We start from the raw sequence: 15321 nt of genomic DNA on the forward strand, positions 1-15321 counted from the left end.
TTAATGATAAACTTTTGTTTGAATGTCATTCTTTGCACCTTTGTGATTTTTAGTTTTCATACAGGAAAAAACCCTTTTACCATGGTTTACAGTTATTTTATGGTTTTATAGTTGATTTTGTTTACAACTGTCCATCAAAATTTGACACAAGATACCAGCAGCCCTACAATGATGCTACCTAGTGGTACATTGTGATATCGACTTTTGTAATGGCATAGCGCTGTCAGTTGAGCACCAGTGTTACAATAGATAACACTTGCAATGATATTCTGAAGTAAGGTCTTTCTGTGGTATGTAACCCTATTTGTTGATAAACCCATATGTTTGCTCTTAATATGTCATACATAATTTGTGCTTGTATGGCAGCTATGATGTTTTTGACTAATATTCTAAAGATGGGATTGCCTAAAATGCATTAATAAGAAAGTTTCAATAACAATTGGACTTTTCTTATTAGGGGCTTAAAATGGTAATAAGAACATGCTCAGTTACTCACATAATCGTTGCAGGCCTCTTGTGTGACTTTAGTTTGAAAATTTAACCAAACAGGGCCTAGAAACGGCAGTAACCTGTCAGTATAATTAAATATGTTGCATCTCAAAAGAGCTGCTGTGTTTCAGTTACAATATTTAGCTGACATTTATCTATTATTGCTTGTTTAATATTTAGTGAAGTATCTACATCACTGTTGGTGATTCACTCATCAAAATTTTACATTACACCCCATTTCTTTGTGCATTTATTTAAAATAAAGAAATAATTAAAAATACTCCCAACTCAGAAATAATGCTACCTCACTGTTGGAAAACCCATCTATATTTGTTCTGTTCCATGTTCCTGCCAATGTTTTTCCCTTTTTTTTAACTGAATCATTTTACAACTTTTCTGCCATCTTTAGTTTATTTAAAAATACATAGCAGATGATTCATACAAGCAATTGAAATCTAAGAAGAGTTTAGTCACAGCACTCCCAGAAATTTTGTGGAATGAGTTAATACTGAGGTTAAGATAACTTTTACAGAGAACTGTCAAAACAGTCATTCAGATTCTCACTTTGCAGCTTATCACTGTATTTGGTGAGATGCAAGGACCTTTATAAGATTCTGGCATACCGAACATTTTCATTGAAAATGTTTCTACAACATTATGCCAGTGTTTATTTAGGCAAATATATTATTGACTTAACCTGAAAGTTCAGGGGTTTCTAGAATACATGAGATTTGAAAATATATTCCAATTATTATACAAAATTTATATCCTGTATTTGTTTTTCAAGTGCTTTTTATTTCAATTATACTTATTCTTTATTTTTACTTGGTTCTTTTATTTCACTGCCCCAATTCACTTCCTAGTATTATATTGTTCTGACAAATGCCTGCCAAATCATCAGGCCTAACCTATTTAACATGTAACTAGTATGGTGGGGTCTTGTGGACTGCAGAGGTTTTTTATTTTGTTTAGCTTGAATGTTTGTAACACTGTGGCCCTGCAGTTCCAGTACCATTTAGTCTATCTGCTCTAAATTGTCAAACAGATTGTTCATGTTTCCAGCAGGGAAGTTTGCGACTACACCAATTTTTGTTTTAGTTAGGATGAGACTGACACCATCCTACTGCGTAAGAGATTTCTGTCCTAGACTGAAGTGGTGTTATATTCTCATAAAGAAATGAAAGTAATTGAAAAGTTAGTGTATGAGGATAGAAAAGTACACATTGACTTGTTATTTCTGTTGTATGTGTGTGTCCACGTAGCATGAAACTGGTCACAGATTGTGACATGCACATCACCAACATTATACATTTGAAACTGGCCAATAATGCAATAAAGGCATCTTGCATAATAAAACAGATAACCTACAGTCATTTTCCAATATGGTTTTGTCATTTAAAAATGTGACAGTGGATAACCTGTTCTCTTCAATAATAATAATAATAATAATAATAATAATAATAATAATAATAATAAATAATAATGTCATTCAACATCATACAATAAAAGGATCATTTTGCTGAATTCGTCAGTGCGTAACAAATGGATGCACATATATACATTTTTACAACAAACTGTGAGACAGTAAGGCACAGGTCTACAAGCAGCACCCGCTAAATAAAGAAAGCCTGTCGTGACATCACAACATGGCGACAGCAGTAGTTCGTGGAAGCTCGTAAACATTATTGTATCTTAATTTAGCTTGTTCGTGAGTGGAGTTACCGTGTGTTAAATTGAATTCCTTTGTGTACACTAGACTGGACAATTTGGTGTGTTCTCTGAAATCTCACTACTGACATAATGCTGTTTCGTTGTTGTGTGCTGAACTGTAGAGGCAACTACGATGGAGGCCGTAAAGTTTCTGTTACATACGTGCCAAGTTTTTCGGGTTTCCCAGAAGATTTACAGGTTTTGGGTTGCTGTTGTTGTTGTTGTTGTTGTGGTATTCAGTCCTGAGACTGGTTTGATGCAGCTCTCCATGCTACTCTATCCTGTGCAAGCTTCTTCATCTCCCAGTGTCTACTGCAACCTACATCCTTCTGAATCTACTTAGTGTATTCATCTGTTGGTTTCCCTATATGATTTTTACCCTCCACGCTGCCCTCCAATGCTAAATTGGTTATCCCTTGATGCCTCAGAACATGTCCTATCAACCGATCCCTTCTTCTAGTCAAGTTGTGCCACAAACTTCTCTTCTCCCCGATTCTATTCAATACTTCCTCATTAGTTATGTGATCTACCCATCTAATCTTCAGCATTCTTCTGTAGCACCACATTTCGAAAGCTTCTATTCTCTTCTTGTCCAAACTATTTATCGTCCATATTTCACTTCCATGCTTGGCTACACTCCATACAAATACTTTCAGAAATGACTTCCTGACACTTAAATCTATACTCGATGTTAACAAATTTCTCTTCTTCAGAAACGCTTTCCTTGCCAATGCAAGTCTACATTTTGTATCCTCTCTACTTCGACCATCGTCAGTTATTTTGCTCCCCAAATACCAAAACTCCTTTACTATTTTAAGTGTCTCATTTCCTAATCTGATTCCCTCAGAATCACCCGACTTAATTCGACTACATTCCATTATCCTTGTTTTCCTTTTGTTGATGTTCATCTTATATCCTCCTTTCAAGACACTGTCCATTCCGTTCAACTGCTCTTCCAAGTCCTTTGCTGTCTCTGACAGAATTACAATGTCATCGGCGAACCTCAAAGATTTTATTTCTTCTCCATGGATTTTAATACCTACTCCGAATTTTTCTTTTGTTTCCTTCACTGCTTGCTCAATATACAGATTGAATAACATTGGGGTGAGGCTATAGCCCTGTCTCACTCCCTTCCCAACCACTGCTTCCCTTTCATGTCCCTCGACTCTTATAACTGCCTTCTAGTTTCTGTACAAATTGTAAATAGCCTTTCACTCCCTGTATTTTACCCCTGCCACCTTCAGAATTTGAAAGAGAGTATTCCAGTCAACATTGTCAAAAGCTTCCTCTAAGTCTACAAATGCTAGAAACGTAGGTTTGCCTTTTCTTAATCTAGCTTCTAAGATAAGTCGTAGGGTCAGTATTGCCTCACGTGTTCCGATATTTCTACGGAATCCAAACTGATCTTCCCTGAGGTCGGCTTCTACTAGTTTTTCCATTCGTCTGTAAAGAATTCGCGTTAGTATTTTGCAGCTGTGACTTATTAAACTGATAGTTCGGCAATTTTCACATCTGTCGACACCTGCTTTCTTTGGGATTGGAATTATTATATTCTTCTTGATATCTGAGGGTATTTCACCTGTCTCATATATCTTGCTCACCAGATGGTAGAGTTTTGTCACGACTGGCTCTCCCAAGGCTGTTAGTAGTTCTGTTGGAATGTTTTCTACTCCCGGGGCCTTGTTTCGACTCAGGTCTTTCAGTGCTCTGTCAAACTCTTCACGCAGTATCATATCTCCCTTTTCATCTTCATCTTCATCTACATCCTCTTCCATTTCCATAATATTGTCCTCAAGTAATATTGTCCTCAAGTACATCACCCTTGTATAGAACCTCTATATACTCCTTCCACCTTTCTGCTTTCCCTTCTTTGCTTAGAACTGGGTTCCATCTGAGCTCTTGATTTTCATACAAGTGGTTCTCTTTTCTCCAAAGGTCTCTTTAATTTACTTGTAGGCAGTGTCTATTTTGCTCCTCGTGAGATAAGCCTCTATATCCTTACATTTGTCCTCTAGCCATCCCTGCTTCCATTTTGCACTTCCTGTCGATCTCATTTTTGAGACGTTTGTATTCCTTTTTGCCTGCTTAATTTTTTATATTTTCTCCTTTCATCAATTAAATTCAATATTTCTTGTGTTACCCCAGGATTTCTACTAACCCACGTCTTTTTACCTACGTTATCCTCTGCTGCCTGCACTACTTCATCCCTCAAAGTTACCCATTCTTCTTGTACTGTATTTCTTTCCCCCATTCGTGTCAGTTGTTCCCTTATGCTCTCCCTGAAACTCTGTACAACCTCTGGTTCAGTCAGTTTATCCAATTCCCATCTCCTTAAATTCCCACCATTTTGCAGTTTCTTCAGTTTTAATCTACAGTTCATAGCCAATAGATTGTGGTCAGAGTCCACATCTGCCCCTGGAAATGTCTTACAATTTAAAACCTGGTTCCTAAATCTCTGTCTTACCGTTATATAATCTATCTGAAACCTGTCAGTATCTCCAGCTTTCTTCCATGTATACAACATTCTTTCATGATTCTTAAAGCAAGTGTTAACTATGATTAAGTTGTGCTCTGTGCAAAATTCTACAGGCGGTTCCCTCTTTCATTTCTTATTCCCAGTCCATATTCACCTACTACGTTTCCTTCTCTCCCTTTTCTTACTGCCGAATTCCAGTCATCAATAACTATTAAATTTTCGTCTCCCTTCACTATCTGAATAATTTCTTTTATTTCATCATACATTTCTTCAATTTCTTCGTCATCTGCAGAGCTAGTAGGCATATAAACTTATACTACTGTAGTAGGCGCCGGGTTCGTGTCTATCTTGGCCACAATAATGCGTTCACTATGCTGTTTGTAGTAGCTAACCCACACTCATATTTTTTTATTCATTATTAAACCGACTCCTGCATTACCCCTATTTGATTTTGTATTTATAACCCTGTATTCACCTGACCAAAAGTCTTGTTCCTCCTGCCACCGAACTTCACTAATTCCCACTATATCTAACTTTAACCTATCCATTTCCCTTCTTAAATTTTCTAACCTACCTGCCCGATTAAGAGATCTGACACTCCACGTTCCAATCCGTAGAATGCCAGTTTTATTTCTCCTGATAAAGACATCCTCTTGAGTAGTCCCCGCTCGGAGATCCGAATGGGGGACTATTTTACCCAAGAGGACGCCATCATCATTTAACCATACAGTAAAGCTGCATGCCCTCAGGAAAAATTACGGCTGTAGTTTCCCCTTGCTTTCAGCCGTTTGCAGTACCAGCACAGCATGGCCGTTTTGGTTAGTGTTACAAGGCCAGATCAGTTGCCCCTGCAACTACTGAGAAGGCTGCTGTCCCTGTTCAGGAACCACACGTTTGTCTGGCCTCTCAACAGATACCCCTCCGTTATGGTTGCACCTACGGTACGGCTATCTGTATCGCTAGGTCCATTGTTCATGCGGGCGGGGGGGGGGGGGGGGGGGGGGGGAGGGGGGGTGTAGTCGTTCGGTTTTCCGGATGAACATAGTTTTTTTCTGGATTTTCAACTCCCGGGCTTTTTCCCGCCCACTGTATTCATGTCGCATTTCAGTTTTGACTTTCGATAATGGCGGCTATTCTGAGATGTGAGTTTTGAAAGATGTCCTACAAATATTATCGATATACCCTTCTTCCAGAATATCATTGTGCTTTTGTCATTCTGCAGATTTCCGGTATCAGCAATTTCTGTGAATGCTAGTTTCCAGTATTTGTTATTCTTAGCTGTGATTTGTCACAGTTAACGAATCCAGGTCTTGTATCCCTCCGCACTCTAACACTGCTATTTCTGCAATTTCTGTGACTCCTGTGATTTATCATCTTATGAAAAAGTTACACTTGCCCACACAGAAAATTACATCTCAAGAAAACTGTCATTAGTAAGTATGTTTTACATTTGTTCTTCCGTTGGCTTTAATTTTGCAGTAAAGAAACAATTGTGAAAATATTAATTGTGTAGTTATATGTAATTAGCCATACAGTACCATAATAATTCGTGTTTAGAAAACGAATTCTAACGTATTGTTATGTTTCTCAGGTACCCGAACTCAGTACAGCAATAATTCAAAATATCATTGCCAACAGATCTGGAGAAATTGCCATTGCGTCTTTAGAATGTATTCGTCAGACGAGAGGTTAGTTTCTAAGTGTTTCAATGAACTTAATTACTTAAGTGAGATTGTTCTTGCAAATGTGAAACATCCCCCATTGCGTGGCTTTCATTACAGGAAATATTGGCAATACTACACTGTCAATTACATTGCTGGTAATTAGTGGCAACAAAAACCTTTAATAATCCTTGTGATTTTGCAGATGCAGTTCCGACTCTGATTGCTGTACGTATCTATCCACATAAAGGCTCTTGAGAGAGAATCGTGAAGACACCTCGAAAAGTCATGCGCACCGTTTTTTGAGACAGAAAAGGCATTTTGGTCATTGAGTTCTTACCACGAGGCCAAACAATCAATGCACATGTTTACTGCAAGCCCATTAAGAAATTACGGTGCACAATACAGAACAGGCGCTGAGGATTACTGTCAACAGTTGTTTTTTTCCATGATAATGCCTGACCTCAAACGGCGAATGACCAAACGACTCTTACAGGAATTTCACTGGGACATGTTTGACCATCCTCAGTACAGCCTGGACCTCGCTCCTAGCGACTTTCATCTCTTCTTACACCTAAAATCTGTCCTTGGTGGTCAACACTTCAACGCTGATGACGAGCTGAAAGAACATGTTAGCTATGTAGAAAAGAAGTTTAACAGTTGTAGATTTTTGTACAATAAATATTTTTCTATATCTATACACGTTTGTTTTATATAACCAAACGGAACTTACTTTCCCTGGCTGAAAAGAAGGGACAAAGGAAGGGGAATATATTGACTGTAAATGAAAGAACTGGGGCCCGAAGATCCGCTAGAATTTCGGAACTTCGTTAGGATGGACATGGCCTGTTTTGAGAAGCTGCTGTCTATGATAGAAGATGGAATCAGAAAGAGTGTCACAGCCATGACGGAAGCTATCCCACCTTCTCGAAAGTAAGAATTAAATCATATGTTGATACGTTTTGTGATCATACCAGGCTAGATTAGTGATGAAATACCAGTAAACGTCCTGTTATGTTGTATTCTGGTTGTAACATTTCGTTTTCTGGGGAATCTTTTAAGAGTCTGGCATTTAGCCACAGAATAACACAGCTCATCATTTCAAAAGTTGTTGTGGATGTAAGCACTGCACTGTGCAGCACTTACTTAAAGGTGTACTTGTGTTATTTTTCCAAGTTTTGAATATACAGTATGTAAGTGCTACTCAGTCAGTCCTCGTCTATCGCACTGGGCGAAACTGCATGGACTTTGTCGCCTATCACTGCCAGTTTCTCTTTTCTGGCATGCTGAAATAAAACAGAGGTGCAATCAAAACAAATATGAACGTTCGTAAGCTGAGGCATTACGATATAAATCGAAAATCACTGTGTGGCATTATATGCATATTACTCGGAAAGAAAAGATTGCCGACATATCGTTTTATGATACAGCAAGTCACACATACAGCTTTCCTCATTGTATGCCTAAATTAAGACGCTTAACGCCTCTTTGATCCATTTCATTTCTAGAATACGAAGTAATCAGTAGAAATAATTCTTTCAGTTCTAAACTTCCGTCAGGTCACGCATGCGCACTAGGCTGTGATAACTTGCGCATGTCAGAAGCAGGTGCCACAGTGCTTTCTGCTTGCTATTTGTTTATTGTTGGGTGACTAGAGGCAAATTACAGTTTTTCGTGTTAGAGATTTTCCTCATTTTTTTCAGTAAGTAGGTTTTGTAAATGCAGTAAAAAACAGCAATATTTTTTTCCAGTAGACTTACCTTTATACTAGCTGTTTGGGAAAGCATATTGTTCTATTTATTGCTTCATATTCTAGAAATGGAAGGGAACAAAGAGGCTTTAAGCATCCTAATTCAGGCGTACAGCGAAGAAAAGTGCATGTTCGATACGCACGACCTGCTATATCATAATAAGGTATATCGGCATCGTTGATTTCTGAATGATATGCATATAATGTTACACGATTATTCTCGATTCGTATCTCAATGCCTTAGCATACGGAAGTTCATGTTTGATTCGATTCCATCTCTTGCTTTATTTCAGCGAGCCAGTAAAGAGAAACAGGCAGTGATAGGCAATAAAGTTTGCACAGTGTTGCCCATTGTGTAAGAAAGACTGCAAAACTCGTTTCATGTCCCTGCAGTCGCACTTTTGTGGAGAGCTAAAAAAAATTAGAGCCAGTGAGCATAGTGGTGCTGGGGCAAACGAAGTTTATGAACCTACTGTGTGGTGGTTCCATCCTTTGAAGTTTTTAAAGGACTATGTGACACTGAGAAAAACAGTGACAAACATCCTACACTGTATAGTAAGTTCGAACATTTTGTTGTACTTCCTTTGTAGGAATTCTGTATTGTGTAAGACAGCTTATTCTGATTTAAGATTGTAGATGGATATTCCAACTCAATTAGTATATATGCTTATGTTAGTGAATGGTATTTTGGCAAACAAGTCACACTTTCATACTACCATGTTGGTTCATAGATTTCAGTGTCATTAGGGGTTCACCAATGAACAATCTGCTGTTGACTGACATGGGCCTTATATATCTCAGATACAACAGTCACTCATCAAATCCGTGTAGCATGACCATTGTTAATGACTCTTGTGTAAGTATTTACATAAATTTAAATAAAAGTTGTAAACAGTAATTGCAGCAGGTGAATAAAACATCAACTATTTCAGGATACTGAGGTGACCAGAGTAACTGAAGAGGCCATAGTAAATGAGGGATATAGTGAAGATGACAACAGCAATGTAAGTGCATAAACAGTGTTCTCATGTATGTTGATAACAGTTCACTAGCCATAAAGCTCTCTTGACAAAAAGAATGTAACATTTTGATTATATTGTATACATTTGCTGCAACAAAATAGTACTTTACTTTCATAAAGTCATTTACATTAACAAAATTTTACATAGATAACTTTAAACAGGCTACTGTAGTTTACATAACCACTTTAATGTTAGATATTGTCATATGTATGTAGCACAGTACTGTATCAGTTTTCCATTTTCAGTACTCCCAAGACATATTTACTGTGGAGTGGGCAGAGAGAAGTACACCTGTATCAACACCTCTGATATCACCACAATCACCTCTAAGTGAGCATTATGCTTCAGCAAGGAAGAGGTGTAGGAGGGACAATGAGGATGAACTCGCCACATCAGCATTGTCAGTTTTAAGAGACATTCAAGTTTCAATTATTGGCGGCAGTGAAGATAAGTTTTGGCAGTAGTTGCTGCTGAATTGAAAAAAAAATGAAACATCTAGCAATGAAGGCTGAAGTAAAATTGAATGTGATTAACTCTATCATGGATGGAATACAAAAAGAAATCAGTAACTGATTTTAAAGTTAAGAGATTGCCTTTCAATTATGAGTTATTTTTAAATAAAAGATTGTCTTTTGTAAATTATTACTGTTAAAAGTTTTACTTCTTAACAGTTTCCCACTGTCATGAAATATAACCTGTTGTACCAAAGAATTCACAAAATTTTTCGCGCGCTTTTCTGGCACACAGTGACTTGTGATTTCCACTCTGCTGGGGTATGCTAGAGAGAGATCTCTCTTCTCTCCAGGAACCATTGTTTGTGGTGCACAAGTCAGAGTTTTCTGTATCAGTATGTGTCAGATATGTGCTTTCTGCCTCTTCAGTCAAGTAGTTGTGCAGTATCCACAAAATGAATAATTAATTCCACTTTCTGAACAGGTAGTTGAATTGTACTGAGAAGAACTCTGAAGTGTTCGGCCAGAATTTAAAAGTGTTTTACACTGCCCGCCTCCCTCTTAGGTCTGTAGTTAAAAATCTGGGCTTCTGTTTCTGCCAGTCTCTATAGGGTTTCATGATATATGGCTCCAGGTGAAAGGCATCATCAAGTACCATATATGGCACTTCAGTGCCAGCAAGTGATTTTTTTCTGTGGTACCTTCAGCCAGTTTTACCGAAGTGCACTGCTGACCAGGCTGTTTGCATACACCCCACCATCACTCACTCTCCCATTGCACCCAATGTCGATTAAAGAGAATCGGTACCTAGCTAGTAAAACAATGCTGTGGATTTCTTTATAATTGAAGTACGCTGATCCAGCAGCTCGTGGTGGGGCATTGCTCCTGAAAATAAAAGTAAGTAGTTTTATATAGCAGTACATAGACTTCCAGTGTGAAAGATAAAAACTGCCTTAAGCTGAGTCTGATGATTTCATTAAAAGCATTTTAAATGCATTTCATTATTGTCAGATTTTCTCCATATTATGTGGCTTACCATTGCAGTTTGGGAACTGCCACAGTTCATCTAATCTTTGGCAATTTTCTCCCACAACCGACCGAGGTGGCGCAGTGGTTAGCACACTGGACTGCATTCAGGAGGACGACGGTTCAATCCCGTCTCCGGCCATCATGATTTAGGTTTTCCGTGATTTCCCTAAATCGCTTCAGGCAAATGCCGGGATGGTTCCTTTGAAAGGGCACGGCCGATTTCCTTCCCCATCCTTCCCTCACCCGAGCTTGCGCTCCGTCTCTAATGACCTCGTTGTCGACGGGACGTTAAACACTAATATCCTCCTCCTCCTTTTCTCCCACTCTTCTTCTGTTTATGGTGCCTGTAACATTTTATACTTAATTACTGTCTGAATGGCACTATATATATATATATATATTTTCCAAACTCGAAAAAATAACTAGTGCACCTACTGATCCTTTAAAGTGTTGCAAATTGCAGTGCGTACATCCACAACAAATTTTGAAATGGTGGGCTGTGCTATCCTGTGGCTGAAAGCCAGACTCTTAAAAGATTCCCCAGTCGCCAGGAACCGTAATATTACAACTACCCTGCAACATAACAGGGCATGCAATGGTATTTTATCAGAGATCTTGGCTGGTATGATCACAAAATGTATAAACATATAATTCTTACCTTCGAGAAGGTGAGGTAGCCTCCCTCGTGACTGTGTCACACTTTTTGATTCCATCTTCTATCATAGGCAGCAGCTTCTCGAAGCAGGCCATGTCCATCCTAACGAAGCTCCGAAATTCTTGCGGATCTTCGGGCCTCAGTTCTTTCATTAAGAGTGAATATATTCCCCTGCCTTGGTCCTTTCTTTCCAGCCAGGGTCGAACCCAACAACATCTGACTTTTTGTTTTTGTCTCCATTCCGACCTAATCTGAAGATCTACTGTCACTGCCAGGGCAATAGCTCCAAAAACAAGTGGATCGACCATATGCAGTATGCTGTATAAATGTAAATTTCGATAGACATATACCTTTGTAGCCAAGCGTCGTAATATAAAACAGTTGAGTCTGTAATTCAGAACAGTACTAACCTACATAAGAGAAAAACAATTACTTAATAAATAATGGTAAAAAGCAATTTCTTATTAAATAGGAACCTTGAGCTCACAGAAATAATTTGAACATATGACGCTCCAGTATATCACACAGTCGCTCTTGAGTTGCATGCAGTAGAACAAATGACTTTACAAGACATCAGACAAGTTTTTTCCCCGCACATATCGTCTGCTGCTCACACGTATCGTCTGATACTGTGCATGCACGCTAGGTATATTACTAACTTTCTCCACAGAAAACATTGACATTGTTTTGCTGTTAATCTTGTTGTTGTCAGTTGTAACACAGAAAATCCTATATCCAATAAGTCAAGGACATTTATTATGTCTAATAACACTTCGTGTAGCAACCACACAGAAATAGTTTACACCAGTAGGATGTGAAAAACATCTCTGTAATCAGTCCTTACACTCTGCAACATAAACACTAATACTGAAATTGCAACATGTTCTGAACTATATGGCATGCCCAATATGCTGCCTCCGTTGTAATCCGTGTAAGAGTTTAGATGAATTTCATCAGCATTCAGAATAACATCTACATCATTGACGTTCAAATAGTGAAACTTCTGTTTTGCATAAGATAGGAAGTTATTTACCCCAAATTTTCATGCAATGGGTTTTCATTAAATCTGCTGCATATTCTAGGTAGAGTACTTTGATGTGGAATTTTCAGTAATGAACTGCTATGTACAAACTTATAGGCATGAGAAGAAATGTAAAATAAACAACAAAATATCATCAATGTGGAACTACACTTATAATTAAATTTTTTGAGGTTTATAAGCCTAACTTTTTCAGATGTAAATTCCAACATTTCCTTTTCAAACTCATTCCACTTTATTTTTAGTACTCCTAAACTCTCAGTAACTACTCCTACTACATTCTCTATGCAACTTTCTGAGCACCCGTAATTTATGTCTGAACATTCTTGTAACAGACTCACAATTTCTTGTACATTATTTACTGCTCGAGGAAAAGACCTATTTCCTAATACCTCCAGTTGCAAATTTTTCTTGAATAATGAAATATTTAAATCCATTTCTACAACAACAGTGGTACTGGGTTTCTTGTGATCTTCAAAAAATACACAAACTCACTCTTCCTTTCAGTTACACTCCACTCACAGGGTAATTCCTCTTCCTTGGCACATAACAGTAACTCTTCTAAATAACTGAAGCTGAAAGCTTTATCGTAGTCTTTTTTAGTAGACAAACTATACTGTAGAGCTGCTGCTATGTGTTCATTTTGTAGCCTTTCTCCTCTGTCCATGTCTGCTGTCTTCTTTTGATAATTAGTGAGAACAGTTTGGGAATATCGATGGTACTATTCATGGCTTCAAATGTGGGTTTTGGAGGGGGCACATAATAACTGCCCTCTGCCTTCATCCCAAATTTGTGTTTCCCACAGAACATCATCTTTCCGAGTGTGGACATGGCATACCTGTAAATACAAATGAATAAATAATGGGGATTGCACAACCAGGTATTTATGTTTCATAACAGATTTATCAGAACTGTTTTATGTACTATATAAAGTTAATATCCTGCTGTAAAAACACAACAACCCTCTCATCGCAAAGAAAGAGAGACACTCATGAATATGGAACATGGGAGAATCTGGAACTCATGCCAGTGCATCATGGCAATAAATTCAAGAGAACAACTAAAAACAGTTGGGAGAGGAAAGAAGTTAACTTGTTCCATAGTATATTAAAGGTTTCCAGAATGAGACTTTCACTCTGCAGCAGAGTGTGCGCTGATATGAAACTTCCTGGCAGATTAAAACTGTGTGCCCGACCCAGAGTCGAACTTGGGACCTTTGCCTTTCGCGGGCAAGTGCTCTATCATCTGAGCTACCGAAGCACGACTCACGCCCGGTCCTCACAGCTTTACTTCTGCTAGTATCTAGTCTCCTACCTTCCAAACTTTACAGAAGCCATGTCTCTGCAGTATCCTTTCTTTCAGGAGTGCTAGTTCTGCAAGGTTTGCAGGAAAGCTTATGTAAAGTTTGGAAGGTAGGAGAAGAGATACTGGCAGAAGTAAAGCTGTGAGGACTGGGCGTGAGTCGTGCTTCGGTAGCTCAGATGGTAGAGCACTTGGCCGCGAAAGGCAAAGGTTCCGAGTTTGAGTCTTGCTCAGGCACACAGTTTTAATCTGCCAGGAGGTTTCATATCAGCACACACTCCGCTGCAGAGTGAAAATCTCATTCTGGAAACATCCCCCAGGCTGTGGCTAAGCCATGTCTCCGCAGTATCCTTTCTTTCAGGAGTGCTAGTTCTGCAAGGTTCGCAGGAGAGCTTCTGTAAAGTTTGGAAGGTAGGAGCGAGATACTGGCAGAAGTAAAGCTGTGAGAACGGGCGTGAGACGTTCTTCGGTAGCTCAGATGGTAGAGCACTTGCCCACGAAAGGCAAAGGTCCCGATTTCGATTCTTGGTCGGGCACAAAGTTTTAATCTGCCAGGGAGTTTTCTATTAAAAGTATTTGGTATTGTTAAGTGCTCAAATGTTATAAATTAATAATGATGATAATACAAATGTTTATGGATAAAAACTAAAAGTTGTGTATTTATGCACCTATCAAAACCTTTCTGAAACCTGTGTAACTACGAACTATTTTAAGGGATAGTGCTTTTATTGAGTACCTGTGAGCCCTTTTGTAACTACTAATTCACTGTCAAGTCATACACACAAACTGACAGTGTTAAGAAAGCTAAAACATGACCACTTATGTGCTGCATATTAGCATAAACATATGCACACAATTACTTTCAAACAATATTATTTCGCACTTAATGATGGAAGGGTAGGGCACTTACGTCTATCTGAAATTCAGACCCAGAAATTAAGACAATTTGCAAAAAGAATTGATGCACTATACTTGCTGCTTTTTTATGTTTTTTACATGTGTATGTTCACAGATTTTTTTGTATTTGTATCTGCTGAGACGATAAACCCTTGATCACAAAAATAGTTCCTGTCTTTCCATTTGCTATATCCTACACATGCACTTCTCCCTTTTGTGGAGCACTGTATATAAATTTCTAAAGAAAAATATTTATTCATTGTAAGATCAGAAAGATTTTTCACTCAGTGTTATGCCCAAAATTACTAACAGCATACCTGCCAACATTCAAAAACAGAAATCTAGAAGATACCAAATTGCAAAAATTTAACGCATGCATGCGTCTCAAGTCGTTCAAACAAAGTGAGAAAAGACTACATAGAAAGAGATTACAGATAAAGTTCACACACATAATGTAGGCTAAATTTTAAGATCACTATTTTCAAACTCTGAATTAGGTACTTACACAAGTTACTTGCTGATGAGTGTTAATTTTTTGTCACTTAACATTGGGAACAGTTTACACACTACAAAAAAAGAGCTTTTCTGCTCTTAATCTTGCAAGCCACAATATGAACGACACTGTCAAAACTACTAAACTGAACGTTCATGTACACTTATTTACAAATTTTCTCAAGTTCACAGAACACTCGCTATATTCCATCACAGGCTGCAGAGGAGAGATGAAGATGAGTAGCTTTCTTCAGAAATTCTGAAGGAAAATTATTTATGTGACATGGACTGCTGATTCGTGTTTTCAAAACAGAAATGGATCCCAGAGTTTTATTTGACATGGAGGA

General features: G+C 38.2%; 1 protein-coding gene across 1 annotated transcript; it reads right to left on the reverse strand.

Annotated features, from left to right (window-relative positions):
• Positions 1-10802: 10802 nt before the first annotated feature.
• LOC124777955 lies at positions 10803-12117 on the reverse strand. Its single transcript, XM_047253513.1, has 3 exons — positions 11248-12117; positions 11025-11162; positions 10803-10933 (listed from the first exon to the last, which is right to left on the reverse strand). The coding sequence occupies exons 1-3, from the start codon at positions 11550-11552 to the stop codon at positions 10885-10887; spliced, it is 492 nt and encodes a 163-aa protein (XP_047109469.1). The 5' UTR covers positions 11553-12117; the 3' UTR covers positions 10803-10884.
• Positions 12118-15321: the final 3204 nt, after the last annotated feature.

Source organism: Schistocerca piceifrons, chromosome 2, assembly GCF_021461385.2.
Source record: "Schistocerca piceifrons isolate TAMUIC-IGC-003096 chromosome 2, iqSchPice1.1, whole genome shotgun sequence".
Lineage (NCBI taxonomy): Eukaryota > Metazoa > Arthropoda > Insecta > Orthoptera > Acrididae > Schistocerca > Schistocerca piceifrons.

Coding starts and splice junctions, on each gene's coding strand:
- LOC124777955 (XM_047253513.1), bottom strand. CDS start 11,552: ATGGTCGATCCACTTGTTTTTGGAGCTATTGCCCTGGCAGTGACAGTA. Junction 11,163..11,247: donor GCTACCTCACCTTCTCGAAG/GTAAGAATTATA, acceptor GTTATGTTGCAG/GGTAGTTGTAATATTACGGT. Junction 10,934..11,024: donor TGCAACACTTTAAAGGATCA/GTAGGTGCACTA, acceptor AAAATGTTACAG/GCACCATAAACAGAAGAAGA.